This window comes from Phalaenopsis equestris, unplaced genomic scaffold, assembly GCF_001263595.1.
Source record: "Phalaenopsis equestris unplaced genomic scaffold, ASM126359v1 Scaffold000088, whole genome shotgun sequence".
Lineage (NCBI taxonomy): Eukaryota > Viridiplantae > Streptophyta > Magnoliopsida > Asparagales > Orchidaceae > Phalaenopsis > Phalaenopsis equestris.
The window spans coordinates 649,311-674,551 of record NW_018164530.1 but is presented as its reverse complement, the minus strand read 5'-3'; the positions used below and the strand labels follow the sequence as shown (position 1 = coordinate 674,551).

At 33.4% G+C, this 25,241-nt stretch overlaps 1 protein-coding gene across 4 annotated transcripts in view; it reads left to right on the top strand.

The window, feature by feature from the left end:
* The window catches only part of LOC110019929, a 48,333-nt gene that overhangs the window by 17,249 nt on the left and 5,843 nt on the right, over positions 1-25,241 (top strand). Inside the window, exons 10-17 of one of the 4 annotated variants that reach the window (XM_020717806.1) lie at positions 2,902-2,964; positions 3,047-3,130; positions 3,388-3,548; positions 3,634-3,709; positions 3,812-3,955; positions 22,687-22,806; positions 22,889-22,933; positions 24,886-25,059. In XM_020717806.1, the coding sequence (XP_020573465.1) occupies positions 2,902-2,964; positions 3,047-3,130; positions 3,388-3,548; positions 3,634-3,709; positions 3,812-3,955; positions 22,687-22,806; positions 22,889-22,933; positions 24,886-25,059 (867 nt within the window). Of the gene's footprint in view, positions 1-2,901; positions 2,965-3,046; positions 3,131-3,387; positions 3,549-3,633; positions 3,710-3,811; positions 3,956-22,686; positions 22,807-22,888; positions 23,108-24,885; positions 25,060-25,241 lie in introns of all 4 variants that reach the window. The other 3 variants (XM_020717808.1, XM_020717809.1, XM_020717807.1) reach the window with 3 other exon arrangements.

Genomic DNA, 25,241 nt, shown 5'->3' with positions numbered 1-25,241 from the left:
TATATATATAAATGGCGATGCTCGTCCTCGTTCTCGCTCTGCTAGGGTTCACATATGGCGATCCTTGGTTTTTTTGCTTCACTGCATTTTTGTTGATCTGTGTTGTCTTCGTCTCTTTCGTCTTCGTCGCAAGTCTTGTTGCAGAGGATCTGTTTCGTCGTCCCGATTCAGCGGCTCTCTTGACAGGTCGTCGGGCTCGGGGGCGTCTGTTCAGCGGGTTTCGTCTTCCTGATTCAACGTCTCGCTGCGGCTTTTGAGGGACGTTTGGGCGCGGGCTTCTGCAGCTCGTCGTCGTCCCGAGAAGTGTTGCTCGGAGGCGTCTCTTAGCTGCCGCTAGCTGGTTCTTTTGCTGTGCCGCTAGCTGGTTTTCTTTTCGTCTGCAGCTTACAGAGGGGCTTTCCTCCACTCCTTGCTCCTTGTTTGGTTTCGTAATTTGCTCTCTCTACGTCCATCTATTGGGATGACTTCAGACAGATTGTATGCTGCTGCCCTTGTGGGTGCCCAAGCCTCATATACACCTAAATCGTGCTATTTTTCTCATTCGTTTGAGTGGGAGGAGGAAATCGAGAAACCTGGTAGAAAGAAAAACCTGCCATCTTTTTTACAGAAGCTGAATGTATTCAACTTGTTTCCTCCTGTCGTCTGAATTTAGTTGGAAAATTTTTGTATGGTTATCTTAAAATGGAGCTTATACAGGAGGATTTTGAGCTTATGCACCTTGTTGGATTGGAAAATTAAACTTTTAGATGGAGGAGTGAAAAATTGGGAGTGAAAAATTGGACTTTTAGATGGAAGACACACTCTTATTCAACTTAATAATGAAGAGGATTACATGCGTTTATTTGCTATAAGGATTATCTGGGTTGATAACAGAGCAATGAAGATTCTGAAATTGTTTGTAGATTTTGACCCACAGACGGAACCACCAATCATTTCGGTTTACATTCGCTTTCCTGGTCTGAAATTTCATTATTTCACTCAAAAATTGTTGTACTCTATTGCCTCAGCTTATGGTAAATTACTTAAAACGAACATTCCTACTTTTAACCTTTCCCGCCCATTTGAACCAAAGCACTTCTTGAAAGAGACATCACTTCATCCGCTTCTGAGGAGATTTGGTTGGACACACAACACCATGGATATTGGCAAAAAGGTAGTGATTAAGCATTTTTCTTCTTATTGTTTGAACTGTCGTATGTTTGACCATTCCAGTTCTCAATGCCACCATCTACACCCCCAACTCAGACCAAAAAAGCAAAGCGCTCCGCCAGAGGCAGATAATCCAGCTCCTTCTATTGAGCTCCAAGTTATTGACACTATTGATCATCGAAAGTATACTTCTGAAGACGTCACTATTCTCGCAGTCAATATGTCACACATTTAGCCTTCACACAATGCTGTAGCTCCCCTTTCTTTGGAACCTCCTATCGTGGGGGCGAGGGAGATTCTTAAGACCCCAACTGCTCTAAAACCTATCATTGATATTACAGGCAACAATACTTCTATTGCTTCATTACCGCCTCATCAAGTTGAGCAAAATGTTACAGTTACTCAGTCTCATGGGGATCATAATGTGCAATAACCTACACCTGCCCGACCATCTTTGGAACAATCCATTGATCAGATGATCAGATGAGTCAATCCTCGACTCGAATGAGGAATGATAGGTCTACACATCTAGGAGGAAGAAGAAGAATGAAGACCTACTTGAGCTCAGGAATCTAATGGACTATACTTTGGTTACTTCGGGTAATGGTACGCATCTTACCAATCTGTTAGCCAGCTCCCTTCCGAGATCTAGAGGTAGAGAAAAGGACTAAAGTGGGATGTCCCTAGCACATTTGCACCCGTTGGTGGCTTTTTGGTTTTTTATTCTTTTTTATCTTTGCTTTATTTGGAGTTGTGTGTGTTGTATTGTGTGAGTTGGGCTTTCTTTTAAGCTCTCATATATATATATATGTATATATATATATATATATGGGGTTATTTGTCTTCTGAATTTCAATTGATAGATAAGAACAATGCATCAGGTGCTACTTCTCATTGTCTCTCATGTTCTTATTGCTATGTTTTTTTTTTTTTTGAAGGGTGTGCATGTTTCATTAAAATTAAATCAAAAGGTACAAAAAAAAACTATAAAAGCTACACAAAAAGAGAAGCAGCATGGTTGGCATTTTCCTCAACCACGCTCAAAAAGTTGGGGTTACTGGTTTGATCTTCTCAAAAGAAAGATCTATCCAAAGCAAGCCTGACAAAAAAATAAGCCGCTTTGTTGCGCTCTCTATATGAAAACAAAAAATAAACTGTCTAAAATTAGAGAGAAAAGTCAACTCCGGGCTCAGTCTGAGGTTCTGTCGCCAAATCTTAGTTTTCATGCTCTTCTGAAAGGAATTAATGACCCTTTTGTTATCCTCCTCAATAAGACTCCCTTCATTTCCAGCATCCATGGCTCAATAACAATGGCCAAAAACAACACCGCCTCATAATTCACCCCCGAGCTGTCCCAATGCAAAAGGGAACAACTGGCCGCAACGTGAATCTTACCACCTTTGTCATGAATTACAACTCGGACACCCACCTCATTGTTGGCCAAAAAGCACCATCAACATTTACTTTGAGCCATTCCGGAGGGGGGTACACTAGAAAGGATTGGAGACCAGCCTAGTTGGCCGAGAGGAGTCCCCATTGCTATGTATTTTTTCTTGCGGGTGTTCAAACCCTTGACATCTTTTCTGAAGGGATGAAAGCAATGTGATATGTGCTGCTATATGTTATCTTTATATCATATTGATCCCACGAAAACTACAGGCACAGTGACTATCTTAATTTAAACTATTTTCATTAACTGTTCAATAAAAGTCCTTATCAATCTTTTCATTCATCTGTTTTTGTTTTGTCAAGGATGTGTCGGAGTGGGAAGAAGATGCTGATGAGTACCTAAGGAAGAACCTACCATCTGACCTTGTATGGTGGTTTATTTTCCAAATTTTTAATGATTTTATTTCTTTTTGCGCAATTTTAGTTAGTCAATCATTTCCTTCTGCAGGACGACATTACAGGGTTGGCTGAGGATTTTTTTACTGCAAGGAAAAGTGCACTTAATTTGCTTGGCGTGATTGCAATGTCGAAGGTCTGTTTCATGAAACTGCTATGCCAGAATTTTTGTTGCTCATTTTCTTAGATTTCTCAATTTATGCCTGCTATTACCGTGCAATTTTATGAAACAAATTTAAAATTTTGTTTTTAACATTCTAAAAAATCTTTGTTTCTTTATATTTTCTCCCGCCTACAGGCCCAGATTGTTGTTGCTGCTGTTTGCATTTCTTCGAAATTATTTTGTTATTTTATTTCTTCTTTTGTTAATGAATATTTTTGATTATTTTATAGGGTCCTCCTGTTGTATCTACCGCTTCTAAACACAAAAAAAGGGACAGAAATAAAAAAAAAGAGTGCCACAGTTCTGTAGGTGAACTATTAGTGGTGCCGTTCCTATCAAAGTTTTCCATACCGTGCGGTGGGGAAGAGTTTTCATCAAAGATTTTGAAAGAGTGAGCTGAAAGAAAATGAGAATTTATTATGATATTCAATAGTGCTTTTGCTTTTAGCATGGCTTAATTCATTTTTACTAAACAGAAGTTTGTTTGGTCTGCTCATTGTCCTAACTGGCAGATACTATGGCGTTTTGATGGCATATGGAGGTCTCCAAGATGTAGGCTTCTGCAAATATCATTTCCTATTTTGAATCTGGTAGATATAAATAATGCTATAGCAACACTGTTTTCATAATAATTAAAATTTTTTGTTGCTGCAGTTCTTTAAAGGGAGAAGTTCTGAGTACATTCACTCGTTGCTTCAAAGCCGAGTACTTCCAATTTTTTCCTTGTATCCTTGTTCTCCATTTTTGCTTTCGACTGCCAACTGGTTACTTGGAGAACTTGCTTGCTGCCTTCCTCAGGTAAGTTATTTTGTACTTCGTGAAGTATGGGGAATGGTTGATGTTGAAATATAGCTATACCCGTCACTTGTAATAATATGGGAAATTTTCAAGTGATTCACCTAGTTTACTTGATGTGGCAGCTATGTTTTTATGCTATAAAATTTTTGAAATTTATATTATTTAGAAGTTCTTTTTACCTTTGTCAGTGAATGATGTTGCATTTGCATGTTGGTGTATATCTAAAGGCAGTTTGTGAGGCGTGGAGAAGTGATAAGAGTTCTACATGGGAGATGGTTTCTGTTGCTTGCTAGATATGCCAAATGTTTTGGGTTACTTGGTGTATGTTCTTTCTATCAGACGGGTTGTCATCATCCTTCTAATTAACCAAGTGAACAATTTGAACTTTCTTCAGGTGTGGTTTCCATTGTAAGAACTCTTTCACTCTGAAGTTGAGCTTTGTGAAGCAATGGTCTAATTTGACATAATTGAAATGGCAAACTCTACGGGATTAACCTCTTCTTTTGTTTTTGTACTCCACCTTTTTAAAATGAAGATACTGGCCTTAAGCACGTTTTATAGCCTAAACATAAGGTTTTAGACATTAGAAAGTTTGTTTTTGGAGGCATTATTCTAATGACCATTAACATACAATGCTGACTTTGATTCTATTGCTGTATTGTATAGCATGAAGACTAATTTTTTATTCTAAACAATATGATAGATGAATCAATATGAAAACAAATCATTAGATGTCGAGTAGTCTTGTCTTAATACGTCATATCACCATGTAAGAAAATTGAATCATAAGCCTATTTATTAAGCATAATATAAGTTAAAAATGTAATTTTTCATTTTAACTTTGGAAGATTTTTCTTTTTGCCTTTTTATCCCTTTGATTCCATTCTTTTTAATTTGAAATATATAATAATATATAAGACATTCATTGAAATCAGTGGAAAAATATAAGAGAGCTTAATTTTATTGATGTAAAGAGAGGTATAAATACCCATTATAGGACTCACTGGTAAGGAAAATAATAAAAACATAATACACTAGACAAGGAAAGGAATAATAACAAATATAAGAGGCAAATAATCTCTATAATTAAGGAGAAAAATAAATAGAGAATCCTAAGATCCCTGATACAATTTATAACCCTCTAAATATAGAGTTAAAAAAATATGAAATAAAATCATAATTATTTTCGAGATCTTCAACACTTTCCCATCAAGTTGTCATTAAGATATCTTTCAGAGCCAGCTTGCACACTAAATCGTCGAACTGTTTTTGTGAATACCATTTGTTAGAATATCTGCTGCTTGATCATTGGAAGGAACATACACCATGCAGATATCTCCTATGTCAATTTTTTCTTTGATGAAGTTCTTGTCTATCTCTACGTGTTTTGTTCTATCATGAAGGACAAGATTGTGGGCGATGGCGATGACAGATTTATTATCACAGTACATCTTTATTAGTGGTATACTATGAATTTTTAACTCATCGAGAATTCTTCTAATCCATAGAACTTCACATATCCTATGAGTCACAGACCTGAATTCAGCTTTAGCGCTGCTTCTTGCCACGACACTTTGTTGCTTGCTCCTCCAGGTTACTAAGTTTCCTCCTAGAAAAGTGCAGTACCCTGAGGTTGACCTTCTATCCGTAACACTCCTAGCCCAATCTGCATCTGTAGATGCTTCTACCTGTAAGTGGTCATTTTTCTTAAACAGTAGTCCTCTTCTGGGCGTTCCTTTATGATACTCAAGGATCCGATAGACAGCCTCCAAGTGATGAGTATTTGGAAAATGCATAAACTGACTTATCATGCCAACAATAAAGACTACATCAGAACGAGTGTGTGACAAGTAGATTAGTCATTCAACCAGTCTCTGATATTGTTATTTATTAACACCATCTATTTTATTTGTCACTTGTAACATTTTATTTTGTTCAATCGGGGTTTCAGCTGTTTTCAGGCACCCAAGCATTCCGGTTTCACTGAGTAAGTCGAGTACATACTTTTGCTAATTAATAAAGGTCCCCTCCTTAGATCTGACAAACTCAATATCGAGAAAGTACTTTACATCTCCCAGATTTTTAATCTCGAATTCTGTGACCAATCTTTCTTTCAATGTCTCAATTTCCCCAGCATCATCTTCTGTAAGGATAATATCATCGACATACACGATGAGTATAGCAAGTTTACCAGTTTCTGAATGTTTGTGGAACATTTTTCCTTTTATGGAGTCTCTTCCTGGAATAAACTAGAGGTTTTGCTGTTATATTATGTGATATTTCTCCCCCTGTATTAGACAAGATAATTTCAGGTCTCTTGACTAGGATTCTCCTGTTTTTTTTTAATTTCAACAACTATTTATGTTTTTTTGTTTTCACGGACTTCAGGTGTACTTGGTGTTAGAACAATCCATTAATAATGGATTAGAAACTTGCCAAAAATTATCCTCAATCTGTATTATACTCCCCCTGAAGTGGGTTTTTGTGAAAGAAGAGAATTTTTTCCATGAAGATCACATCCATACTAATGTAAGTTTTTTTGGTGATAAAATTAAAACATTTGTAACTCTTTTTGTTTGAAGCATATCCAAGAAAAATATATTTTTCAGATTTTGGATCTAATTTTGATCAGAATTTTTGAAGCATATCCAAGAAAAATATATTTTTCAGATTTTGGATCTAATTTTGATCAGAATTTATTCAAAATATGAACAAAACATGTGCATCCAAAGATTTTTAAAGGAATATTTGAAGATATTCGTAGAATTGAAAAACTGTTTTTCAGTTTACTTAGAGTTGTATATTGTAAAACTCGAGTTGGCATTCGGTCTTTTAAATATGATGTTGTTAAAACAACGTCCCCTATAAATATTTATGAACGCTCATTGAAAACATACTAGCTCGAGCAACCTCAAGTAAATGTCTAATTTTTTTTTTGGCAATTTTATTTTGTTGTGGGGTGTCACGACAAGTAAATTGATGATTTATGCCTTTGTTTATTAAGAACTCTCCTAAACTTTCATTAAAATATTCAGTTCCATTGTCAGATCTAAGGATCCATATTCTAATTTCAAATTGAGTTTCAATCATGTTGTAAAAATCTTAAAAAAGTTATTCAACTTTTGATTTTTTGCTTATATGATAAACCCAATATATTCTGGTGTGATCGTCAATAAATGTCACAAATCCCCTTTTTTCAAATAATGTTTTGACTTTTGAAGGTCCTCAAATATCATTATGGATCATGAAAAAAGGTTTTGAAGGATAACATGTTTTTGGAGCAAAATGTATGCGATGATTTTTTGCCAAATAACATGTTTCACATTGAAGTAAAACACGATTAACTTTCTTAAACAAATTAGGAAATAAGTGTCTTAAATAAGAAAAACTTGGATGACCTAGTCTAAGATGCGATTTCATTATTTTTTATAATGCAGGGTTCGAACTCATACTGCTGTAAGCTTGAACCCTTTTTTAATTAGGAATAATCTCCTCAAAGAAGTAATTTTCTCCTATCTTTTTAGCTATCCCAATCATCATCCCCGACTTCTGGTCCTAAAAAACACAAGAAGATTCACAAAAAATTACACGGCAGTTAGAATCATTTGAAAGTTTGCTAACAGATAGAATGTTACATTTGAGTTTTGGAACATAGAGTACAAATTTAAGACCTATACTCTTAGACAAGTTAATGTTTTCTTTTCCAGCAATGAAAGAGAAACTACCGTCAGCAATACGAACCTTTTCATGGCTAGAATATGGGAGACATGAATGAAATAAATAGTGGAAATTTGTCTTATGATCAAAATGTTCTCAATCAATAATCCAAAGGTTTAGGTTTCTAACCGTATGTACCATCAAATAATTTGGAGTACCAGCAACCAAATTGGGGTTTAGCAGATTCAGAAGTTGATCGATTTGCTCTTTGCTAAATGGGCTGGTTTGTTTGACAACAACATTTATAGTAGGTGGCTTGCGTTTGTTTTTTAGCTTCTAATCTACAGGTTTACCGTGGAGGTACCAGCATATTTCTTTAGTGTGTCGTGGCCTGTTGCAATGATCACATCACACCTGTGGTTTCTCCTCATTCTTCTGCAAATATGAAACATTCTGCTTGCTGATATGAACCTCAGAATGGATGCCGATGTCTCAGGTATGCTGGTAGAAGTGGATTTCTTGTTGAGCATCACTACTCTTCGAGTTTCTTCGCAGAGGACTTCTGAGAAAGCCTCATGTATTGAACGCATGAGATTTTTTTCGATAATTCTGCCCCTAACCTCGTCAAACTCCTCATTAAGTCCAACAATAAATTTTAAAATTCTATTTGTATCAACTATGTTCTTATACCTACTAGCATCATCAGGACACTCACTCTTGATCATTAAACAGGTCAAGGTCTTGCCATATTCTCTTCAAAGAATTGAAGTATTTTGTGACATAATCATTACTTTGACGAATATCACCAAGTTTCAGGGAAAGTTCATAAACCTGAGATTGGTTACCCATATCTGAATACATTTGGGCCACATTCTCCCAGAGTTCTTTGGCAGTGGAGTAACACATAGTTTGCGCCTACCTTTTCTTCCATAGAGTTCACCAACCATGTCATTATCATGGAATTTTCTGCATCTCAAGTTGCGTGGGATGGATCTGTAGTGGCTGGCTCACGAACTTCCCCTGTTAGGTAGCCTATCTTCCCTCTTCCTCTAATGTACATTCTCATCGATTGTGACCAACTTAAAAAATTATCACCATTGAGACGGATTGTGGTGATCTGGGCTGGATGATTTTCGGTGGTTCTAGGGAAGGATGGTGCAGACGCAGATGAGAGGGTGAAAGGCTGGATAGAGGTAGCAAAATCAATTGTATTTTCAGACATGATAGAAGGAAGAGATGGTTCGACTTTGCAGGAGGTGGAAGAAGTCCTAATGGCTGCTCAGGAAGAAGCTTCGCAGGTGGCGACCACAGGTTACGCAGGTAGATGTTTCAGCGACTGTGTGAAAATTTTTTTTTGGCCGTCTCCACTGTTCCGCAATTCACGAATTTTTGGGAGCAGCGGCGAAACAATATGCTTCGGCAAGTAGCGACGAAACAACAAGCTTCGGCAGGCGAAACAGAAAGCTTCGACAAGCTAGGGTTTTTTTGGAATTTTTTTATTCATGCTCTGATTCCATGAATCCAGTGAAAAAATAATAAAAGGATTTAATTTTATTGATGTAAAGAGGGGTATAAATACCCATTACAAGACTCGCTGGTAAGGAAAGTAATGAAAACATAATACAATAGACAGAGAAATGAATAATAACAAATATAAAAGACATAATCTCTCTAATTAAGGAGAAAAATAAATAGAGAATTTTAAGATCCCTCATAAAGTTTATAACCCTTTAAATATAGAGTTATAACAAATATGGAATAAAATCATAATTATTTTCGAGATCTTTCAACACTCATATCAATTAATTTATATATATATATATATATATTACTATCATTTGATTCTTAATTATTTCTCCCTTATTCAATTAGGAATCATCATTATTTTTTGAATCATCTAATTTATTTTCTAACGTAGTATTATTATCAGATTACTAAATTTAGCATTATACTATTAAAATCTCATATACTAATATAACCAATTTATTTATTTTATTCATTATAATTAAAGTTTATTCTCTTTAATCTTCATTCTATTAACTATTAAGATATATAAATGAATTAATTTATCATTGATCATTTGTTTTTCTTTTTTGTAATTCAATATTTAACAAATTGTTGCTGTTTAATAAATATTTTTTATTAAATTTTTTATATTATAATATTTAAAATTTATAATTTAAAATTTCAACTCTAATAAATTTTATAATATGCGTGTGTTTGTTTATATACAAGAAATAATATGAATACAAGCCTTTAACAAATTTAGTCTTATTTTTTCTTCATTGATTTTACATATAAATAAAATCTTATAATTTAAGTAATACAAGTCATTCTAATTTCAATATTAACTTTGATATATGTGCATGTATGTATATATGTATATACAAAAGTAGATCTCCTAATCTATCAAGAAAGCCCAAACATTAGATGGGCCTTCTGGTCCTGATGGATCAACCCCAATTATCACACACCTAGAGTTTGATTGCATGCAGACTATACTCACCAGCCATGTCTATTGAAGTTATAATTATAACACTTGCCTCTCAGCAGGACTTGGCTATTTCCTCCATTGAGCTCACGTGTATTCATGCGAGTTCTCTCGCTAAGCTCGCTTGCTTTTATTGAGATACATGGACAAGTTTATTGAACAATCCTTCAAGGTTGCTTGGACTACAATAGGAAACAAACTCCAAACCATCACTATCCATGCCCATGTATGGGTTGTTTGACACTTGTAGCGATACCTCATCGACGATAAATCTTATCAGGCCTCGTACAATATGACATACAATTTATTACTTTTTTATTAATTTCTTTTTTTCCAGGTAGAGTGGAGATTGATAGTTTAGGTTTCAAACTTTGGTATTCAGGTAAGAGTCACACTAATAATGGTGTAGATATAGTTATAGATAAGACTTTAAAATATAATGTTATAAAAATTAATAGAATTGTAGATATAATTATAGCTCTAAAAATGTTATTGATACTAAAATTTTTAATGTTATAAGTGCTTATGCTCCTCAAGTAGGTTTTTATATAGGTACAAAAGAAAAATTCTGGAATAACCTAAACGAATTAATACAAATGATACCTCCTGAAGAAATAATTTTTATTGGAAGAGATTTAAATGGACATATTGGTAGAGTGATAGAAGGTTTTAGAAATATTTATGGTGGCTGCGTTTTTAGAGTGATTAATGAAGAAGAAAGAACTATATTAGATTTTGTTTTAACACATAATTCTGTTATTGCTAATATTTTATTTAAGAAAATAGATGAATATATTATTACTTATAAGAATAAATCTAAAAAACACAAATTAATTATTTTGTTAGGAGTAAAAGAGATTGTCGAGAGTGTAAGGATTGTAAGGTCATTTCAAGTGAAAATTTAAGTACTAAACATTGATTATTAGTTCTGAATTTTAAGATAAATATTTGTCAGATAAATAAGATAATGAGACATTGTCATAGAATTAGATGGAGACACTTAAAAGACGAAAATAAAATTATTTTTATGAGTACACTTCAAGATTTAGAATGTTCATGTAGATACAAATTGTATGTGAGATAAAGTAAAACATGCACAATTAAATAGATGGCAAAAGATGCACTTGGAGAATTGACAGTAAAAGTTCTTATAAATAAAAAAAATTGGTGGTGGAATAATAATATGCAATAAAATATAAAAAGCTGTGTTATAAAAGCCGGTTTAAATGTAAAAGTTTAAAGAACTAAGAAAATTATATGATAGTTCGTATGTAGTCTAAAAGAATAATTTGTGAAACTAAAAATTTTACTTTTAATGATCTTTATAATACATTAGATACTAAATATGGTAAAAAATATATGTATAAATTTGCCAAACAAAGAGAAAAGAAAAATAAAGATTTAATTCAAGTAAAGTGTATTAAATATGAAAATTAAATAATGCTTTTCTTAGAGGAAGATGTTCACATAGGTGGGTGAGTTGTTTTAATAAACTTTTTGATGAATTTTTTGGAAAATACGATCAACTTTAATGATCTTAATACGTTAATAATAATAAAACGTTTTATTTTTACTGTGGCATTAGTAAAAAGAAGTTGATGAGGCTTTAAAGAAAATCAAAAGTGAAAAATTAGTAGTGTTTGATGATATTTCAATTGAAGTGTGAAATTGTTTAAGAGATTTGAGAGTTTCTTGGCTTACTAATCTCTTTAATATTATTTTAAAAACTAAAATAATGTTTGGGAAGTCGAGGAAGAGTATTTTAGTCATTATTTTTAAGAATAAAGGGGATGCACTAGAGTGCGAAACAGTTATGCCAATTCGCCCCAACCAAAGACAAATTGAAAGAAATTTTCAAATTCCTTACTGATGGAGAAGAAACTTGGAGAATAATGAATGAATCAAAAGTAAGTATTTCCGTTTCAAAATTAAACTTACCCTAAAAAACTTGGCATTTCTTCATTGATGCCAAGTTGCTTCCCACTAAAAACCTTAGGAAGGTAACGAAAGAAAGTGCGATCCTAAATATTTGCATTTAGACTGGTAAGCCAATTGATGTAGGGGCACTAATTTTTCGATACATAATTGGCTTTTCATTAAATAGATCCACTACTGGGCTAGGACATTCAACTGTTATCTGTTCCCTGTGTAGTCAAGCCCAAGTACCATATGAGAATTGGGAAAATGTACTTCTGCCTTGGAAGCCCATGAACCAATTTGTTGCGATGTGTGACAACATTGATATTGTAGCAATGAATGGTGGTAAATCTTATATGGATCAGTCTTTTTCTCGCCCTTCCACATCATCGTCACAGTCATGACGAGTTGTGTGTTGAACTCTAATTTGTAGATGCCTGTGCTTTTGCAAGACTGTATGTTTGCGTGTTGGTTTGTCTCTTTTTCTGTAGCTACCTATCTGTTTATGTAGGATCTTTGATGGTTTGTTTGTTTAGAACTGATGAAACATGATTATATGTTTATGTGTTTAAATTGTGTTTGTGAATTTGATATGTGATTGTTGGATTGATATTTGAATTTAGGTGTTAGTGTGTTTTTTCTATAATTATGTGTCAACGTGTTTAGGTTAATTGAATTTCTTGGATTGTTCATATTTAAGTGTCGAGTGTTTGTGAAAGTTGGGAGAAGTTCGGAAGATGATAGATTATTAAAATGAATGTTAAATCGAGCAAATTAGGGTCTAGAACCTTTGGTGTGCGGTGCTTTTATCTAAAAAAAAATTTATGTCGGGCAAGCCTACTATAGAAGCTATACATTTATTAAGAGGTTTGATGTAGAAGTACATATATAATATGGAGGATCTATATATGATTTTTATTGATTTAGAAAATGTTTACAATAAAGTTTCAAGGGAAGTCCTTTCGAGAGTTCTACAGAAGAAATGTGTTGATAAGACATTCAAATCATTAGAAATACTAGAGCTGTTACTTGTGTTCGAAAAGGAGGATTGACCAAGAACTTCTCTATTTCAGTTGGAATACATCAGAGATCTGCTTTAAGCCGCGACTTAAAGCCCATATCTTTTTGCTTTAGTTTTGGATGCTCTTATTGTGCATTTACAGGAGGATGTACTTTGGTATATGTTTTTTTGCTGATGATATACTTCTTGCGGATAAGATTAGAGAAAGAGTTCAGGAAAAAACTTGAATTATGGAGGTCTACATTGAAGTCTAAAGGCCTTCATTTGGCCCTAAAGGCCTTCATTTGAGTAGATCTAAAACTAAATACATGGAATGTAATTTTAGTAGTAGTAGTTCTAGTTGCAGAGTTCTAACTATGGGTGATCAAATCATTTGAAGTTGTAAACATTTTATATATCTTGAGTCTATTATTCAAAGTGATGGTGATATAGATGAGGATGTTATTAGTAGAATTCAAGTTGGTTGGTTGAAGTGGAGGAATGCATTGAGCCTATTGTGGGATAAAATAGTACTACGTAGACTGAAAGGAAAATTCTATAAGATGGTGGTAAAACCTGAAATGCTTTATGGTGCAAAATGTTAGCCTTTAAAAGAGAAGCATAAGACAAAGTTAAAGTGTTGCTGAGATGATAATGCTTAGGTGGATGAGTGTCTTGACACGTACAGACAATGACAAAGGAATATATTCATGATAGGGCTGGCGTAGCTCCAGTGGCGGACAAGATTAAAGAGAGTCGTCTTAGATGATTTGGTCACACTAAACTTCGACCATCTAAAGATCATGTTAGGTAGGAGAGAAGATGTTTTAGATTTGATTTATGTTAAGAAAGGTAGAGGTAGATCTAAAAAGGCTTGGGCATATTGTATAAAAATGATCTTAATCTATTAATTAAATGAAAATATGACACTCAGTAGGACGTAATGGAGAAAGAGTGTTTTTGTAGCTGACCCCACTAAGTGGGATAAATGCTTGTTGTTGTTGTATTTTAAAATATCATGCACTATATCAAATGTCATGCGCCACAACTTTATGATAAATTTTGTGATATGATATGCTATTTGACATTGAAAAGCATGAGAATGTGATGTATGCTTTTCGCTAATGATATTCTTCTTACGGGTAAGACTAAAGAAAGAGTTTAAGAAAAACATGAATTATGGAGGTCTTCTTTAGAGTCTAAAGGCCTTCATTTGAGTATATCTAAAACTGAGCACACAAAATATAATTTTAGGAGTAGTAGATCTAGTGGCTGAGTTGTAACAATAGGTGATCAAATCATTAAAATGAGTGAACATTTTAGATATCTCACATTTTAGATATCTCAGTTGTGTTATTCAAAGAGATTTGATATAGACGGTGATGTTTTTAGTGGAATCCAAGTTGGATAATTGAATTGGAGGAATGTGTCAGGCCTATTGTGTGATAGAAAAGAATCGCTCGAACTTAAAGGAAAATTTTATGAGTTGGTGGTGAGACTTGCAATGCTTTGTCGCAGAATGTTGGCCTACATAAGTGAAACATAAAACTAAGTTTTGTGTTGCTTAGATGAGAATGCTTAGGTGGTTGAGTGGCTTTACACCTAGAGACAGAAGGCAAAACAAAAACTCCAATGGCATACAAGATAAGAGAGGGTCGTCTTAGATGGTTTGATCGCATGAAACATTGACCATTTGATGATTATGTTAGGAGAGTAGATGTTTTAGATTTGGGCATGTTAAGAAATGTAGAGGTAGACTTAAAAAGATTTGGGCATGTTGTATACAAAATGATCTTAATTTTTTAGAATTAAATGAAAATATGACACTCAATAGGACACAATGAAGAAAAAGTATTCATGTAGCCGACATTACTTAGTGGGATAAAGGCTTGTTGTTGTCTTTTTTATGTAACTACAAAGGCAAGAACTTTGAGAGTGATATAGAGGGGAGATGGCAGGGCAACTAAAAAAAGAATCCTGGAATTCTCAATTCCTTTCCACCTCCTTCACTCACCTCACAAGGTTTCTCCTAAATTGTATGGATTTGCGGACTAAAAGAATTCAACAATGTATGTATAAATATGCTACTCTAAAATGAGGATTTGGGTAAAACATTTGCCTAGACCTATCAAGAAAGTGAGAAGAAACATTATACTTAATGGCAACTTTTACCTTAGTGCCCACATGTGATTTGTTAAGTCCATGCTTGCATTTAGTCTTTGATTGCAAGTTTGAAGTCTTTGTTGCTCTAGTGCGTGCTAACTTTCTTTGCTGGTTTATCCTCAGACTTTCTTACTCTTTGACTCTTCCTCTCTTATTTTTTCTCTCCTACTTGTGTTTTTTTTTCTCATTTTCTTTTCCTCTCTCTTTTACTCCCCATTTCCTGTTCGGTTTTCTTACATGATTTTATCCCCTTCTTTGATTCTCCTCTCAGAACATATAATCGACAATTAGTCGGTTTAGTTGAATCAACACTTGCCGTTCCTTTTATTTATCCTTTTAAGAAAAGTTGTTCTTTATAAGATTTTCCATAATTTATAACACATTGTTTTTTATGTAAAAGCATAACACATCTATTTCTTGAATTGTTCAAACTGTTTTTGTTTCATCAATCTCATAATTTGTAGTTTTTTTGTTCATAGGGTTAGCTTTCTGGATCCTTCTTCATTCAGCCTCTTTAAGTGTTGCACGTGTTGTTAATAGTTTGGGGTTGATTGTACTTATTTTCTATTGAATGGAGTGATGGTTTGCATGTGTGCACAATAATCAAAAGAGTTATTCTCTTCTCTCTCTCTAATTCAAGCCTATGTATGTATGTTTCCTTACAATAAGATTGTGAACTTGAAATGTAGTTGTCAATCTTTTAAGAAAATTTAGTAAGATAGGCAAAAACTATGTTTTGGAACGATATTCAATTTTTAATATTATGACCATGTCATGTAGAGCATCATAAAAATTTCTAGGAAACATGATTTTAGAATGAAGAGATAAAAAACTTGTTAAGGTAATGAAAGTATTGTAAAAATAATAAAAAATAATTGTTATTAAGGCTCACAGTTATTATAAGGAAGCTGAAAATTTTGTAAAGCTTTGATTTCTAGTTATTTATATTGTGGGCTATGTATTAGTGATGAATAGAAGAATGTATAATTAACATTTTGGATGGGTACTTGTTTGAATAGATTGATGGTACAATTTCTTTGAAGGGAGGGCATTGGAGAGGAAAGCACGTGTTGAATGTTTATTGCTTCTTAGTTTGCTTTCCCATGAGACGAAGAGCTTTAGCTTTTAATTAGATTATTTTAGTATTCTAGAAAAAGCTTTCTTTGTTTTTTTACAAAAACTAAGGTATTTGTAAAATGTGCAAGAAACATCTCATTCGTAGGGGAAGACAATCTTTTTGGGGATTGAGTGGGATATATGAGATTAGTTTGTATTTATTATTGTTTCATGAACTTCTTTGTAGTGTAAGATGGGTTGAAATTTTGTGGGAAACTGAGATGCATGCCTTTATATGCTTGGGAAGCAAACACTTCTTTGGATTATGGTCCACATTAATCTATTTTGAGGATCTCTTTTGCATTTCATGTTTCGATTTAATTTTTTTAATTAATATAAATTGAGCTCAGACTAAGCGAGTAGCAAGACTTTTTTTTGGCCATTGAATCTACTTAACTGTGCTTTATAATTATTTTTTGTAAGTGATTAGCGTGCGACCTAGTCATTTTGGATAATCTTCGTTGAGCTATTGGTTCATATTAATGATTGAATTTTGATATCTAATAGAGTCGAATGATTGTTCAGTTGAATTGGGTCAATCACTGACAACTCTAATTGCATCTTGGTAAAGGGGGTGAAGTTGTGTGTCTCCTTAATTTGCTTTTTGTTTACCTTTGAAAAATCCTAAGTGACTTAGAATAAGTGTTCAATTACCCCAACTTCATCTACTTAGATTGACTAAGGGTTTGTTTGGGGCAGCTGCAGTTGTTTCAGAAAATAGCTGTGAAGCTGCTGTAGAAGAAATAATTTTTAAAACAACTGTTGTGGCTATTTTAAATATATTTTATTTTGTCAGATTGCGACTTTCTGACAATCATCACATAGGTTAAAAAAATAGCTTTCTATCACAGAAATTTCTAAAAAACAACAATAAAGTAGTTCCCCAAACAGAACTGTGGTGGCGGTCTGAAAAACGAAACAGACATTAAGCTGTCCCAAATAAATCCTAAATGTTCTCCTTGATGACTTAATATGATCCTTGTTAATTTAATTTTGTCTTGCATGACTTAGCATAGTCCATACTAACTTTAGCATCCTAAATGGATTTTAGTTGAGTTGACATGATCCTAATTGACTTGATTGCTCTTGGTTGATCCAAGGATATCCCAATTAACTTAACACGAGCATGGTGGGCTTAAATTAATCTTTGTTGATCTAAGGCGGCGACTGCGATTATAATTAAACCAATTTGGGTCTGGTTGGCCTATTTAGTTTTTTTTTAGTTTTGATGAAATCAATTCTACTTCTATGAAACCAATTTGACTCATTTGGGCCGACCCTTATCGATAAATTAAACTCAAGTTAGTTTCACTATAACCATTAATTGATTTTAAATTAGACTTGAGTTTGATTGACTCTTTAGCTACCTCTATTTAACAATGGCTCAGTTTACTAACCCTTTGATTAACATGGTCTTGCTTACTTGAATTGCCAGATTGATGCTATCTAGCCAATTAGGCCCAAGTTCCCTTTGGCTGCCTTGATCACCCCTTTGCATAGCAAACACCAAACCAAGCTAATTGCATTATGGACGACCCCTATGAACTATAGGTAACCTGAGTTGGATTCTGTAGAGCAAGTTAACTTCGGGCCAAGCTGAATTGGTTAGCATTAGGGGTGTAAACGAACCGAACACTAACAAACATAGCTCATGTTCGTGTTCAGTTCGTTTGAAATTACATGTATTTGAAATAGACTCGTATTTGAAATTGTTCGTGAAGTTACTGTTCGTGTTCAGTTTGATTTCTTTGAAATATATTTGAAATGTTTGAAATGTTTGAATTCTTCGAATTGTTGAATTATTTGAATTGTTTGAATTGTTTGAAATCTTACACATTTGTTTGTATTATTCGAATTGATCGAAATCTATCAAAAACTTAAACTTATAACAAATTATTGCTTAAACTTGTATGAATCATAGCATAAATGCAAAATAGTCAAAATACAACTTACAATAAAAACATAATATCATATCTCATCCATAAAAAATTCATATCTAGAGGCAATATGTGAGATTTCACTCCAAAAAATTATGTTTTATTTCAAAGAAACTAAATAAATCTAAAAGAAATATAAGAAAATATAAGCTAAGAGACGAACCTGAAGATAAATACGAAATTATAGAATTTAATATAAGCTAAGAGGCGAACTTAAAGATCATATTATAATTTATAGGATTTAATTTCTTAAAATATGATAAATTATTAGAGTATATAATTATTTTTAAAAAATAAATTATAGAATTTAATATAAGCTAAGAGGCGAACTTAAAGATCATATTATAATTTATAGGATTTAATTTCTTAAAATATGATAAATTATTAGAGTATATAATTATTTTTAAAAAATAATAAATTATATATATATAATTATTTTAAATTATTTTATATTTTGAATAATACCGTTTCGAACACGATCAAACAAATGACTGTTCGTGTTTGATTCATATATAAACCGAACGAAAAAAAATTGTTCATGTTCGTCTCATTTGCTTATCGAACGAATCAAACACGAACCCCCCGATGAGCGGAACACGAACAGTACGTGAACAACGAGTTTTTTTGACAGCCCTAGTTAGCATTAGTGCACTACTCTAGGGCTCTTAGAAGGTTTTTGAGGACACATAAAAGGGTTAAGAACGTTGTATGATGGGTAACGGGAGTAGGAGGATCAAAGTTGTATAAATTCTGGCATGAACAGTGGCGAGACAACAAGCAGATGGTGGAACACTACATTCTTCCTGCTGTAAACAGCAGACATCAGTGGTTCTGATGGCTGTTTGGACTGAAAACAATAAAGAGAAATCATAAATGACAATGTTCGGATGATGAGGATGTTCTACACCAACCCCGGAGCAAGATACAAACACACCATTTGTAAACGGAAGATTATACATAGTCCTAAAGTGGAAATCAGAGATTAAAATTTTCAAAATACTCAAAAACAAAACAAAAGTCCTCCAAATAGAGAAAAACAATATATAAAATATGTTTCTAATAAAAATAAACCGAAATAGAAAAATTGAAACAGGAAATTAAGTAAAAGATGGCAAACATTGCAACATATATTGCCAATCGGATGGGAATTGCTTATTGGGACTTACTATAATGGCAAGAGCTTCCCTTGCTGTAGTATCGCAGAAATTTTGCAGTCGGGACTGCAGGATCCCCAATCCTGTGATTTGGTTGTCCCTTCTCTGTTATTCTTTCCAGCTAGTAAAGACTTTTTCTTCTCTGGGATGATTTATATCTCACAATTGGATGTTTTTTCTAACAAAATATATAAGAAGCTTTCCAAAGTTGTGTTTCAACACTTTTTTTTGGTAACCTATCTATGGGTGCGCTGCTGAACAACATTGAATTTTACCACTCAATCTTATGAAAATAGCTCAAGAACTTATAATTTCTATCTTACATGTTAGGCCGTTCTTTGCGGGGGTTGTCCTGTATCTGGCACTAGTTTCCTTGAACTCATTGCCTTCTCCAACAGCAAATATTAATCTTGCTAATGCTTCTCTCGAGATTTGTAAAAAGATAGTGACACTACATTCTCAAACTTCTCAGACTTCTTTCAAGGCAAGGGTAATTGTGCTTCTCATCTTTGGTGAAAGAATGTATTTTTTCTAGCCATCATGATATAAGCAACGTTCATACTAACTAGGATGGCCTAATAGGATGTGACAAGGATCTACATCTACCACATCATACTACACTAGCTCCTAGAATTCATCTCCAATAAAAAATTCTACGAGGATCTCTTATTAACAATGAAAGAGATCATTTTGTTTAAGAAAATTCTGACACTTGAAACACTTTCTGATCTAGACAAATTTGTGAGTGTTGGCGGCCTACACCTTTTCTCCACTATGTATGGGTTTCTTGTCTGGCAGGGTCGGCTTAGGAGCTCCATTGGGTGTGATCTTACTGCTTGATATTGAGTTTGCAATCTATATGTAAGGTGTGGCGGTCATTTTATGACATTGCTGATACTCTACCTTCAAAGTTAGGTTCTGGATATCGAGTAGAGATCAATACGACTGTAGTTGCACCACATTACTAATAGTTGACTTCATTCCTCCCATATACCTCACAACTATGTGCTTTCTCTCATTCCATCAACTAATATTTCAACATGCGTTGATTAAATTTAGCTGTTTACTCAAAAAATCTCTTTGGTGCAAGTTATGGAATTTTATGAATGTTTCTTGTTGTTAATGTGTGAGAAGATATTTGCACTGTATTTTCATTTTCATTCTAGACAAGAAAGTAATTTTGATTTTTTCCTCATGTTGGCGTATGTGCTTCAAATTTTTTCATCATAGAGATTTTTTTAACTTAATGGTGGCTATTTTTATTTTCTTAAAGATGAAATGTCTTTGTACTCCAAGACTCGTTCCGATGTTTGTAGCCACTCAATGAACTCGTTTGGATCCAGTTGATTGTCAAAATCCATTAAGTCAATATTCATTCTAAAACCTTGGCTTCTCATCTAATATTCTGTCAAATCATCAAATTATTGGTTCTTATTCACTTATAATTTTACAGTGGAATAGATTCACTTCTTCCCCTTGATTTGGGGGGAGTCACCTTTGTGGATATGAGTGTCTTCTCCAGATTTTGTTTTCTAAAAGGCGGCAAGTCTTTGTTACAATTGGATTATTTTTAGCTATATTTCTGCATAGCGATCTCTTGATTATCTCGGGGATGGTTTATCCTTGGAGGCATAATGTCCTTTTCTCACGATCTGTATTTTGACGGATACAGGGTTGCAGCAAAGGTTAGCTAACACTTAAGGTATTAGTGGTAGGTGTCGGGGTGGATTTTTGGTGTAGGTAGAAATGTTGGCTTTTGAAAATTTAGGGTTAGTGTTTAGAGTTAGGTGAGTGATATAGGATAATTTTTTTGTAAGGATATTTGGTTAGGTTGTTTGGAATTTGGACAGTTTGGCTCATTAGGATCAAGGTCAAATATTTTCACTTGATCAATCCCGACTTGCTATATCCTAAAGTTAATCTCAATGCCTTGACTTGAGGTCCATCACATCTCTTGCTTGACATAGGCTCAATGACAATCAAATACCGTTGAATTGCACGACAAGCTTAGTTCTGAGTCAGTTTCTAATTGGATTCTAAATTATAATTTGGCTCACGCGGCACACATCTCACCTAGTCCAAAATATGATGACGAAGAGTTTGAATATTGTTGGATGATTGAGTAATTATCTAAGTTTGATATCTTTGATTTATTATAAAAAAAATTAAATTAAAATGATGATGTAACTTTAAAGTTAGTGCAGGGAGGTTGAGTTGTGGAAATATTTAGGGAGTATGATGCTTCAAGCTAGTTTGATAGATGATTAAAAGTAATATGTTTATTTAATAATAATTAGACTGATATTGCTATGTGGATCAGACTGTTGGGAATTAAAGAAGATATTAAAAGTTAAGTTGATAGGCAAAAACGAGAATTTTAACATGTATGCATGATAAAACTAGAAAAGATAAATTATGAAGTGGCTTTATTACAGACAACTTGAGTAGTACCTGTTGAAGATAATGTAGGTAAAAATGATTTTGGTGGTTCAAACTTGGAAAATGCAGGGTAGTAGTTATTCCAATAATGTAGATATAATTAATTTAATGTTAGGAATAAAAATTAGTGGACCAAGACTGATTGGCTAAATTGTTTTGAAAAATAAAATTTAAACCTGTTACAACAGAGTGAGAATGAATGGAGAATAATGATTCTGAAAGCTTAACACAAATAGTTGGAATAATCCTAGTTTTTATGATTATGACAGCGATTTCAAATTTGGTGGGATTTTTCAATGGAATGCATCTAGATTTTATGAACCTCTAAACATTGCGATTACCATACTTTTTGTTACATTCGTAACAATGATCAAATCTATGCTAAGCACAAGTAATTTTCTCTTTTACGCTTTAACATTATTTGAATCAGTTATGTCAAAAGGCTCGAACATTATTGATTTTTAAGTACTTATGGCCTAGGCGCCTAGCCATTGAAACAGTCGGTAGAGAGATGATAAATTACTTTATTCTGTGTTGTTTCTAGCTCAAAAGCTTTCTAGCTGATTGATTATGCAGTTCTATTAATGTCATGTAACTCAAAAGCCTACCGTATCAAAGCAACTTCAGAGCACCTATCAAGCTTTAATTGCGTATAAATTTTATCAGAAATGGTCTAATTACTTTCGTTAAGTGAAAGATCACATAGTTAAAGGTTGACCAACCATATCAAGTGCTTAGCTCTATAAATTAGGAATGAGAGTTTTTTTTAACATTTTAAGGGCAATGCTTTACCGATGAAATTATGAGTGAATTTGTTTTATTAATGTAATGAACAAGTTTTCTTAGTCTCCTTGTAGGCTTTGAGTGCAAATATCTATAATTCGTTGACTAAGACGTTGACCTGGTCTGATGATGGAGATTTTAATTATTATCCAGTTCGTGTTTCTGCTGCTGGAGCCATTACAGAACTTATTAATGTAAGAATTTTGTTAAACTTGTAGGTCATTTTTCTATTGCGTAAAGTAACCATCAATTGTTTACTTCGTTCAACTTTTGCAGAATGAATATTTTCCACCTGACTGGACACCCCTTTTGCAAATTCTGGTTAGCAGGATGGGTATAGGAGATGAAATTGAATGTTGTCTTCTTTTCAATCTTCTTAGTACCGTGGTTGAGGCTGGGCAGGACAAGGTTGCTGTCCACATCCCTGTAGTTGTTTCCAATATAGCGAATGTTATTCTGAGGAACATGCCTCCTATTCCGGAACCTTGGCCTCAGGTATGCTTACTTGCTGCTTAAATTCAAAATTTTTCATAATTTAACCATTAAAATTTTGTTAGTTTAGAATCAAGAGCTAATTTCATGGGTTAGACATATGAAATTGGTTCAATTACTGATTTTTTTTGATGTGTACATGCTATACCTGAAATGCTACATAGACCCAAACGCCATGTGAAAAAAAAAACAATGGCAAACCCTATTTTTAAGAGAGTGATCTTTTAGGTAAATTTGAATGTTAGTATAAAAATGAATACTTTTCTGTATGCTAGCAGCTATTGGACTTTAAGTAAAGATCATCATGATGGATGATCTTAGAGCGACTAGTTCTAATAATTTTATGTTTTAATTTTAATTTTAATTTGTTTATGTTTTGATTTTAAATAAAAAGTTTTAAAATTCAAAATGTGTGTTTTTTATTTTTTAATTAAATATTATGTTAAGTCTATTAATGCGACATTGTTGTATGGTAGTGATTTTAGTGATAGGGAGGTGATGTCTTATAATCGGTGGTTGTAGTAGTAATGACAATGGTGATAGTGGTGGCATTGAGAGTAATGGCAAGCAATGTCAGTGATGACAGTGGTGGCTGGCGGTAGCGGTGATTGTGCAAGTGGGATTAGTGGCGATGGTGTTGGTTGGCTTGGAGGTATGCTTACTTGCTGCTTAAATTCAAAATTTTTCATAATTTAATAATTAAAATTTTGTTAGTTTAGAATCAAGAGCTAATTTCATGGGTTAGACACATGAAATTGGTTCAATTACTGATTTTTGTCGATGTGTACATGCTATACTTGAAATGCTACATAGACCCGAACGCCATGCGAAAAGAAAAACAATGGCAACCCCTATTTTTAAGAGAGTGGTCTTTTAGGTAAATTTGAATGTTAGTATAAAAATGAATACTTTTCTGTATGCTAGCAGCTATTGGACTTTAAGTAAAGATCATCATGATGGATGATCTTAGAGCGACTAGTTCTAATAATTTTCTGTTTTAATTTTTATTTTATTTTGTTTATGTTTTGACTCTAAATAAAAAGTGTTCAAATTCAAAATGTGTTGTTTTCATTTTTTTTATTAAATATTATGTTAAGTCTATTTACGCGACATTGTGGTATGGTAGTGATTTTAGTGATAGGGAGGTGATGGCTAATAATTGGTGGCTGGTGTTGGTGGTTGTAGCAGTAATGACAATGATGATAGTGGTGACATTGAGAGTGATGACAAGCAATGTCAGTGATGACAGTAGTGGCGGTGATTGTGCAGGTGGGATTAGTGGCGACGGTGTTGGTTGGCTTAGTAGGATGCTTACTTGCTGCTGAAATTCAAATTTTTTCATAATTTAACTATTAAAATTTTGTTAGTTTTGAATCAAGAGCTAATTTCATGGGTTAAACACATGAAATTGGTTCTATTACTGATTTTTGTCGATGTGTACATGCTATAATTGAAATGGTACATAAACCCGAATGCCATGTGAAAAGAAAAATAATGGCAAACCCTATTTTTAAGAGAGTGATCTTTTAGGTAAATTTGAATTTTAGTATAAAAATGAATACTTTTCTGTATGTTAGCAGCTATTGGACTTTAAGTAAAGATCATCATCATGGATGATCTTAGAGCGACTAGTTCTAATAATTTTCTGTTTTAATTTTTATTTTATTTTGTTTATGTTTTGACTCTAAATAAAAAGTGTTCAAATTCAAAATGTGTTGTTTTCATTTTTTTTATTAAATATTATGTTAAGTCTATTTACGCGACATTGTGTGCAAATTCTGGTTAGCAGGATGGGTATAGGAGATGAAATTGAATGTTGTCTTCTTTTCAATCTTCTTAGTACCGTGGTTGAGGCTGGGCAGGACAAGGTTGCTGTCCACATCCCTGTAGTTGTTTCCAATATAGCGAATGTTATTCTGAGGAACATGCCTCCTATTCCGGAACCTTGGCCTCAGGTATGCTTACTTGCTGCTTAAATTCAAAATTTTTCATAATTTAACCATTAAAATTTTGTTATTTTCATAATTTAATAATTAAAATTTTGTTAGTTTAGAATCAAGAGCTAATTTCATGGGTTAGACACATGAAATTGGTTCAATTACTGATTTTTGTCGATGTGTACATGCTATACTTGAAA